The sequence below is a fragment of the Bidens hawaiensis genome, unplaced genomic scaffold (assembly GCF_021521415.1).
Source record: "Bidens hawaiensis isolate Kalapana, Puna unplaced genomic scaffold, B.hawaiensis_p1.1 tig00040681_1, whole genome shotgun sequence".
Classification (NCBI taxonomy): Eukaryota; Viridiplantae; Streptophyta; class Magnoliopsida; order Asterales; family Asteraceae; genus Bidens; species Bidens hawaiensis.
This window is the reverse complement of record NW_027505673.1, coordinates 158,114-168,756: the sequence shown is the minus strand read 5'-3', so window position 1 is coordinate 168,756 and position 10,643 is coordinate 158,114. Positions and strand designations below refer to the sequence as shown.

Below are 10,643 nucleotides of genomic sequence, written 5' to 3'. Positions count from 1 at the left end.
CATACTGTTAGCGAACGTATATAAGCGAACACGTTCATTTACTTAAAGAACGAACATGAACAAGAAAACCCTGTTTGCTAAGGTGTTTTCGTTCATTTACGTTTGTGACCCATTTCTTGAAACTGTTAAAGAACGTACATAAATGAACACGAATATGTTCTCTTTCTTATCAAACAACTACGAACAAGGAACCCGCTCGTTTAATTGCCCGCTCAGCTATGTTCATTCATTTAAGTTTTTCACGTTCGTTTATAGTATACTGTTAACAAACGTACATAAACGAACACGAACAAGGATCACTTTCTTAACAGAAATACGGACACAAAAATAAAAACCCTGTTCTGTTCGTGTCCGATCGTTTGTACGTTTAAAGTCAAACAAACGAACATGAACACAAACATGCTTCGTTCGTGTCCATTCGGTTTGTTTGCAGGCCTACGTCTAACGTCTTATAAGTAAAGAGTTGTTTTCAACCTGGGGAGAAATTGTGCGTCTAAAAGGGTACATATTATTTGCATTTGCCAAACAGTTTGGAGGATTAAAAACTAGAACACCTCCCCATGTCTGCAATTGACAATAACAATAATAATAATAATATCAATAATATCAAGATAACAAAGTACATTATTAGAAAATAAAAGATAATGATATGAGAATAGAAACTAACTGGAGATATAAAGGCGTTTGTCACAGAAATCTCTCCATTTGGAAGCTGTAACCTGAGTGGACATTCACTGGCAGATGGTACATATCTGAAAGTGCAAAGTTATATAAAATATACATAACATTAGAAAATTAATAAAGTTTGTCGGCTTCAAATCTTATGAAATCTGTATAAATATATTTCAGAACACGCTCATAAGAACAAAGGTGATATTGAGTTAAATAATATACACCACAAATTGCAAAATCTTTGATCGTCCACCGGCTGCAATTGAAGTATCGAGGTGCCATTCATTGGAATTGACCTACAAACAGTAAGTGAACCGTTCATTGGGAAGTTCGTTTGTGTTTGGTTATTTAATAAACGAGCATGAACACATGTCTCATTCATTCTTTTATGTTCGTGAACGTTCATTTACGTTAGTTCATTCATGCTCGTTAATTTTTTTACGTTCATTTTGTGTTAGTTAGTTTACGTTTGTTTAAGTACATGCATTTACTTGTGTTCATAGTTATTAAATGTGATAGGCGCACACAAGGCAAACGTTTCTCTCCCAGGCGCTAGGCGCAAAAAAAGCATGGGCCTGAGACAAAAAAAGCGCACTTAAATAAAAAAATTCACAAACAAAATTTATAATGGCAAACAATACTTTATTCAAATACCAAAACAATTCAAAAGCATAATCCTCAACCATAGTTTCCAAAATCATATGAAAATCAAAAATAGCCAAATTGTTCATGCTCAAGAGCAAAAAAAAAATCACAAAGTAATAAATATAAAAACGAAAGCCAAAACTAACAAAACAGTCTATTACTAACCTCATAATCAAAAACAAAAATAAAACAAAACAGAATTTTACTAATCTCATAATCGAAAACATAAAACAAAATAGAAAACCATTAACAAGCTGGACTAAACTAACAAAACAGTCTATTACTAACCTCATAATCGAAAACAAAAAATAAAACAAAACAGAATTTTACTAATCTCATAATCGAAAACATAAACAAACACAAGTTGTGTTTATGTATTGACTTAAAATATTTAGGTCCATTACAATTTAGTGTAGTATGTGATATTAAAATATCACATCTTACAATTTAGTCTAGTTTATTATTTTTTAGACTCAAAGGATTGATTTCGTGTTTAATAATAACTAGTTCTGGGCCTGCTGGCTCCGTTATATTCATCCATCCATGTTCAATTACATATATTTGTTTGTGGTTGTTTACTTTCGTGAGCGTTCCTTTATACTATTAACAAACGAATATAAACAAACACGAACACACCCATTTTCTTAACGAACGAGAAAACCCCATTTGCTTAATTGTTCGTGCTCAATTGTCTATTTGGCTTAAGTTAAATGAACGTACACAAGCATGCCCCGTTCGAGTTCGTTTGGTTCGTTTACAGGCCTACTAAACACAATAAACTTTCCACGCATGCTTTCAAGTGTAGATTCAAACTAAGATCAGGGTCTCTGAAAATCATGCAGTAAACTAATGCTAGTAGTTAATAGTTACTTTTCAACTTACAAAGAACGGGAGATCTTTAGTGCTAAAGATATGGCTCTCGTGTTCATCATCCCAATAAGAATATGAAGATTTTGGAGTATGATACAAAACCTGCATGCGCAGATGTAAATCTTAAATAAATTGCAGAAACATAATCCTTAATGAAGTGAAAAAGTTGACACGTGTTTAACTGAACCTGTAGTTATAATAATATATAAGAAAGAAACTGTAACAAAACCTATTATGGGCCTGCGGGTCATATACTAATAAACCCTAATATACCACTAATAACTATAATTAAGATGAATCGCACAGAGATGTGCATAAAACCGAATTAACCGATCAATAACCGATATAACCAAACCTAACCAAAACTGATGGGACGCTTTTGACTTCTTTTAAAAACTGAAACTAGCGTATCGATTATTGTTATTCTAACTTCCATAACTGACAAAACCGAACCGACCCGCGATTTAGCAAAGCACAGTTAACCGACCCGACCCACTACCTTTAACTGATTACTGATCCATAACCGGAGATTTAGTAAAATATTTACATATGTCAAATGGTAAAGCTCAAATTATCCCAAATGTCTAATAATAGTTTATTAATTTTAAAGCCCAAACTTTCAGACCCAGTTACTTTGTTTTGGGCTATTTTAGTCATGTCCAAACATTTTATGACGAATTCTAGTTCACGGTTAACCGACACAAATCAACTTGTAAAACGGATTAACCATAACTGATGGTTTCATTCTCCGGCGGCTAACTGATAGTTCGATTATAGTTACGGTTTTGGGCCAAAACCAACCATGCACAACCCTAAATCCTAATAACTATAATTAACAGAATTTAACACTAATACAACACTAATGTGGAGTAACATAAGTTAAAAGAATTAAATATTACCTGACTTTCAACACTTATATTAGCTATAGGAGCCAAAGCTTCAAGCGTAGGGGCTAGAAGTTTCTCTCCTACCTCTTTAAAATCCCTGCACAAACAATGATATTGTACCTAAGTGAAGAACCGCATATACACTTTTAATTTCAGAATATTGCAAATCATATATGTTAGTACCACATTATAACATAAGTAGACTGAATTCTAGATTTATACTTTTGCATGCTTAAGCAAATCATGTAACAATCATCATAGAATGAATTTCATACCAATCATAAATCCAATCGCGTGGATCAGCATTTAACAAATTGAAAGAAAGAACAATCTTGCCATCAGCACCAACAGGCATAAACTCCCCTTGAATACTCCGTTCATCTTTCGCACCATTCACAAAAACCTTCACAAACATCTCCGCCACCATCTCCGCCACAACCTCCACATCCGCAACCCTACCTACAACCCACCCATGCCGGTACTTCCCCACCACCGCCCTAACCCCATCCCGTTCACCACTATTCACAACCACAATAGTATAAACTAACCGAGACCGCGTAATTTCCACAACAGACTGCAAATACTCATCAACCACTTCATCAGTCTGATCAAACGTAAACTCACGCAGTGCTTCACCGCCGTCTAAACTAACCGAGACCGCGTAATCTCCATCACAAGTGCCACAAACCGAACTACTATTACCAGCATACTCTGACATATAACTACCAATCAAAAACCCTAGGTTCTCATCTGGCTTAGTGGAACTAGTGTGATCATTATTAACAAACACTACGTGAAATTTACACGGAAACACTAACGGATTTGAGTGAATTGCGTTCGATAGCGAATCGATATCGCGAAAGGGAAGCGGCGATCGGTAGATCTCGATGGATTTAAGTAGCGATGGGAGACCTGAGAGGAAATGGAATGAATGTATTGAAGATTAATTGATGTACGATTGGATGCGTAATAGATGGATACCTGAGAGGAATGAGAAGAAGACGGTTAGGGTTAGTATGAGACGCTTTAATCCAGGTTTTGTTTTCCGCATGGTTTTATCGTCAAAGTTTGGTTCTGGTGAAGTTGAGTCACAGATTTCCGCCATTGATGGACCTTCAAACATCAGACTTCATTCACTTCGCTAAAGACCAAGGCTCTGCTTGCTTATGTAGGGGTGTTTGGGAATAGCATTCCAAACAACTTTTTACTTTTCAAAAAGTTAATACTTGGTGAAAATAAGCAATCCTAAACACCTTATTCCTTTTCAAAAAGTTAATAAGATATAAGTTAGTGAAAATAAACAATCCCAAACACCCCATCAAATGAAAAAGTACTATTTGTCAAAAGGGCTTATTAACTTGTTAACTTTTGAATTTTTTAAAATGTCTGTAAAAAATGTTTGAATTAGCTTGTACAGGGGAAAACTAAAATGATTAAAAAGAACATTATTTTTTAAAAGAAATGTAATGGGTTTTGAGAGTTAAAGGAGTGTAATAAGTAAATCAAACTCATTAAGTTAATAAGTTATATATTTTTAACTTTTTAAAATCCCTTTATTTTGCCTTCTCCATAAGTTAAAATCCATAAATTATTGTGGTTCGCCAAACACATTATAAACCTTATTAACTTTTCAAAAATTTTATAAGTTATCAGTTGTTGAAAATAAAGAATCCCAAACACCCCCTCAGACACATCATAAGATTATTCAGCAAAAAAAATGCATTATCTAATTTTATACGTTTTTTTAAATTAATTAAAACTAAGAAACCATGAATACTTCATCTCTCCTTCCGGATACGTAAAACGTCTAACTATCATGCACAAACCATCAAAGTGTTAAACGAGCCGTTTTCATGTTTGATACTTGTGTTAATTGCGTCGTCTTTAACTTGTTAAATACGAACTGACAGTCCTACTAAAGAGGTCAATTGTCTATATAATTACATTAAAAATCATTACATTTTATCAATCCATTTCAATTAAATATTATTTTTTATACATTTATCATTGCATCTTCTCTCTTTCTACTCACACCACTTTTAATAAATGTTAAAAAATTATAGAGTATGAATAGTGTTTATCAAAATTACTCATGAACAGTAATATTTTCTCTCTTATCCCCTTACAACTTCTCCATACAATACAGAGAACCCACTCATATAAATATAGATTACCTAAGCATTCACATAAGTCCTCTGCATTTATGTGAGTTGGCTCTCTGTATTGTATGGAATGGTTATAAGCAGTTATGGTGGTGGTCAAGCGGTGGCAGAGGTGGAGGCGGATAGTGGTGGTGATGGCGGCAAATGTGGTGCCAGCAGCGGTGAAGAAAGTGGTGGTTGTGGTTAGGTGTTGGTGTTGAGAAAGTAGGGTGAAAGAGTAATTAAATGGTAAAAGAAGGGGTGCGAAAGAATAGTTTTCATGGAATAAGATTTCTTGTATAAACATTGATTCTCTTCTTGTATAAACGTTGATACACCTCTTTTTTATTCCCTCACTAGTTTGAAACCCGTGTATTACACGGGAGATTAATGAAAATTACAATATTTAAATGCTAAACAAAATACAATCAATAACACAATTATCATAAATTGTTAATACAATTACAACTTTTATTAAAATTACAAGAATTACAAAGCAAAACATTACGCAATGAGTCTACAAATAAGAAAAAATTTCCTTGTACACTACATTTGTGGTTGTATTTGTGACATCTACTTCATGTTATAAATGCAATGTATGATGACATAGACACGTGACGAAAGCAATCAAGTCATCAAATAACCAAATCACACTAAACTCGACTAATAATAATAATAATAATAATCTTACTATAATCTATATTCAGTGGCAGATCTAGAAACTAATTTCAGGGGTAGCATAAAAAGAATTTTTAAACGTACATTAAGGAAAAAAATTTTTACTTGTTTCGTGTTTACGGGGCCTGATTACCTTTTGCCCGTAGAGGAGCCCAACAACGCGTTTTGCTCGTGCAGGTGTCTGGTTAATGGTTACGCGTTTGGCGCGTCCTGGGCTCGGCTTCGTGTTACAAGCATACCGGCGCTCGGTTAACCCATTTGCAATGACGGATCAAAACAAGTTGATTTGTAATGGGCGCATCAAAATAACCTAACTTGTTTGCTTAATGATATTGAAAATTATTCAAACTTATTAACTTACGAATACAATGATTTTATTGATATCTTTCAATCAGATCAAACACATATTGTTAATGAGTAGTTTTAAAGTTTACTCAGCAAAAAAATTGATAAACACAATATTTAATTAAATAAGAAAATAAAGAGTCACACATATTTGAACTTGAAGTTGGAATATTTAAACTTGGTGATACACCGATGACATTGTTTTCTTTTCTGTAACGTTTATAAAGGTTGCTAATAAGAGGTTGTTACTCATCTTTAAAGTTTCCTGAACAAAATTTGAACCAAAAACTTAATATCAATTCCAATTTACACATAAAACAAAAGGCTAAATCCCTAATTAGTTCCAATTTAAATATAACCCTACATACATAATCAGTTCCAATTAAACATAAATCTTAAATCCCAAATTAACTCCAATTTAAACATAACCCTAAATCTCTAAATACAAAAAATCTTACCAGAAAGGAGAGGCCGGAGGTGGAGTAGTTGAGTGAGGTCAGGAGGTGGCTGGTGGCGAATGGAGGTGGAGGTGGCGGCAGCCGTGGTGAACTGGTGGTGTTTGGTGAGTAGGAATGAGCAAATTCGGTACCGGTACAGGTACCGAAATTGGTATCAATTTGGTACCGTCGGTACCGAAAAGGTACCAAAGTTTTAAGTTTCGGGATCGGTACAGTACCGGTATTTCCCAAATTTTTACCTTCAATACTGGTACCATCCCTACCGATACCGAACTAAATATTCGTTACCGGTACCAAGATTTTGTCATTTTCGGGATTGGTATTTTCGGTACCGGTACGGTACCGAACTCACCCAAGTGGTGAGTAGAGTTTAGAGAGACAGAGAGCTGTCGGCTGTGTGCATGTGTTCACAATATCCGGTCTTTTTTTTTATTGTTAAACTTAAAAGGATTATTTGGGTTATTGGGTTTTTTGGTTTGGGCTTTATAATTTAAGTGGGCTTTTGTTGGGTTTAAGTATTAAATTGGTTGGGTTTAAAATACATAGGGGCAACGTTATCTTTTTTTCACGGGTAACGAAACACGAAAGCTGACCAAAAAAAATATTTTTTACACCGCCGGCAAAACGTTGAGGGGTAGCGGAGGCTACCCCTCCTCATTATCTAGGTCCGCCATTGTCTATATTGGTTAACAACAATATTACGATTGCCTCAACATGAGTAGGCCGGAAGTAGATGAAGAAATAATATCCCATCACCATTCCAATGAGACTCAAATTCGAAATCCAAACATGCTGGCAATCGTAGTCACTATCCCCATCCTCAGTCAGGATCTTTGTCCGAATATCCGTCCAAATCCATTTCTCATTCACAATAGTCTCATAGCCTAATAGACAATCATATTAATAAAACATTAAAGCACTTTTAAAATCATATGCATATAAGTACCATACTATTCATAATATCACTGAATGAAAACAATAGTTACCTTATCGGGGCTGAACTTAACCTTGTATCTAGAGCATGGCAAAGTGATAAAACTAAGGTCATTAGAGCTAAATCTTGTGCACCTAAACCGGTTACAAACATAGTCGATATGCTGCAACAATTAGTTTCAAGTCAAAACTCAAAATACAGACATATTTATACGGAGTACAACTATTTTACCAGTATGTACAACTTACCAGTTTTTCCTTGATAGCATTATAAGTGACATCATCACGAACACCAAAAAAATAGAGGGTCAACGATGAAGGCGGTGGCGATGACGAAGGCGACGACGGTGGCGATGAAGTAGGTGACGGCGGTGGTGAGGTTTTAAGAGAGGTTGATAATGGGTTAAAATAAACAAAGGTGGAAGAGAGGATGGCGATGGCGTAGGTGGCTACGGAGGAGAGGAACGGCTGTTGGATATGAACTGGAATTAGGGTTTGATGAAGCGACGGCGGTGGCGGATTCTAAGAGAGATTGATAATGGGTTAAAATAGACGAAGGTGGAAGAGAGGAACAGAGGAACGACGATGGCGATGGCATGGATGGCTAGGGAAGAGAGGAACGGCTGTTGGATATGAACTGGAATTAGGGTTTGATGAAAAGAAAGAAAGAATTAAAAAAAATGGATTCGGTTAGTATTATTGGGCATATTGGGGCGGGTTGAATCGAATGAGATACCATTTTTTGAAAATGGGTTAAAATTTGTGAGAGTTGCTATGAAGATGATAAGTGGCATATAGTAGTACTTATTTATTAGAATAATAAAATAATAATCATTCCTGTGTACCAAAGCTACCTACGACAATTTAGGACAACTAAAATAATTGGACAACTAAAATAATTGGTTCATGTGTTAAAAATTGCGTAACTAAACAAAAATAACAAACTTTTTCAACTTAATTAAGTAATTAACTTTATGGTTAGATTGTGAAGGTGTAAATCGTATTTACATATGTAGTTGAATAGACGAACCCATACATGATCTTTATAAACATCAACCCTAGAACATCTACACTTTAATTTGTGTTGTGTTTCAAGTCAATTCGTTTGATAATTGTTTTGTAAATATGAGTAATTCATAATGATTTACAAACAATTAAACACCCTAGTGACTTCAACTCAATTTAAACCCTAGTGACTTCAACTCAATTTACGTTTTCTAAAATTGGTATTTTTGTTTTAAATATTTTTGTTTTATCTTTCATTCCCAATTACAAAAACATGGGTCTGTATACTTTGTTCGAGTTTAGAAGAACTAGATTAAAGAAAATCAGAAAGATTTTAGAATAAGTGAGATTATGAAGTTTTCAGGAAACAATGGTTTAAACTTTAATCAACCTTAATGTTTTGATAATGACTTAATTAAGACAATGTGACATAAAAGAGTATTAGATGATCATTGATGCTATATGTCACAACATGTCTCTTAACACTTGATTGATCATCATTAGTCACAATTAAGCAACAAAACACGTAATCAAGACTACACACTTATTGTAACATTCGTGAATTTTCGAACTCGAAACAGACCCATTTAAAAGCCAAAGTTATTTTCAACTAGAATACTTTATCATATTATATAGTTCTTAAAAGATCAATTTATTTCATTTATGTAAGGTGCTCAAGGACGAGTGTTGTATGCTAATAAATTCCAAGTAATCAATACCAAAGAATTTGAGCAAGCATTAATAAAACAAGTACAAGCATTATATACACAGTAGGTTACAATGAAATAGGAAGACTAAGCAAAGGGACCTTGGACGTGTAGGCTTTCTTTGAAGCGGAATAATAAAACAAGAGGGAGCCCTTTCGTGACTATGTCGGTGTACTGAAAATCGGCTGGAATGTGAAGAACTCGGATATCCCCCACTTGAACCTTTTCTCTAACAAAGTGAATGTCAAGTTCCACATGCTTGGTGCATTGATATTGGACGGGATTCTCAGAGAGGTAGACAGGGAATATGTTATCACAATAGATAATAGTGGCTTTACGAGTTAGTACATAAAGTTCAAGAAGTAGGTTTCGAAGCCAACTTGTTTCAGCAACCGCGTTTGCCATGCCCTGGTACTCGGCTTCAACACTGGATCGAGAAATTGTGGCTTGGCGTTTTGATGACCAAGACACAAGGTTATCGCCAAGGAATACACAGTAGCCGGATGTTGAACGGCGAGATTCGGGGCATCCACCCCAATCGACATCTGAATATGCAGTTAAAGTAGTCGATTTGGATGGTGTGATGTGAAGTCAGTGATGAATAGTACCCTTGAGGTATCGAAGAACTCGTTTTAGGAACTGAAGATGCGGTTTGCGTGGTGCGTGCATGAAGAGGCATATTTGTTGGATGGAATATTTGAGGTCGGGCCTTGTAAAAGTTAGGTACTGTAGTGCACCCGCAAGCTGTCTATATAAGGTACCGTCGGGTAACAATGTTCCAGCCATGGCACTTAGTTTAGATGAAGTATGGGCTGGTGTTGAGGCAGGTTTTCAGTTGCTCATGTCGGCTCGTCAAAGAATATCTGATGCATAGGTTGATTGTGATAAGAAAAGCCCATTAGATTGATGTTGGACATTTATGCCAAGAAACTGATGAAGTTGGCCGAGAACAGTCATCGCGAATTCCTTTGATAAAGAAGTTATGATCCGTTTGAGCAGTTGATCACTTGTGGCGGTTATAATTATATCATCAACATATAGGAGTAGATAAGCCATGTTGTTGCCATTTTTATAAGTAAATAGCGAAGTATCGGTGACCGCACTCATGAACCCGCATTTATGTATATATGATGAAAAATGTTGGTACCCACGCCCGTGGGGCTTGCTTGAGGCCGTAAAGTGATTTTCGTAATTTTCAAACGAGATTATGATTCGCCTTATCATGAAAACCCGGCGGTTGAACATGTAAACGGTCTCGGGAAACTGATGAATGTGCGTTTTTGACATCTAATTGATGAATAT

The 10,643-nt window shown here is 35.3% G+C and overlaps 1 protein-coding gene across 1 annotated transcript; it reads right to left on the bottom strand.

Moving 5' to 3' along the window:
• Window positions 1-384: 384 nt before the first annotated feature.
• LOC143614659 (uncharacterized) lies at window positions 385-4,179 on the bottom strand. Its single transcript, XM_077088035.1, has 7 exons — window positions 4,056-4,179; window positions 3,350-3,986; window positions 3,087-3,171; window positions 2,200-2,289; window positions 895-968; window positions 668-752; window positions 385-564 (listed from the first exon to the last, which is right to left on the bottom strand). Exons 1-7 carry the CDS (start codon window positions 4,177-4,179, stop codon window positions 442-444), a joined length of 1,218 nt encoding a protein of 405 aa, XP_076944150.1. The 3' UTR covers window positions 385-441.
• Window positions 4,180-10,643: the final 6,464 nt, after the last annotated feature.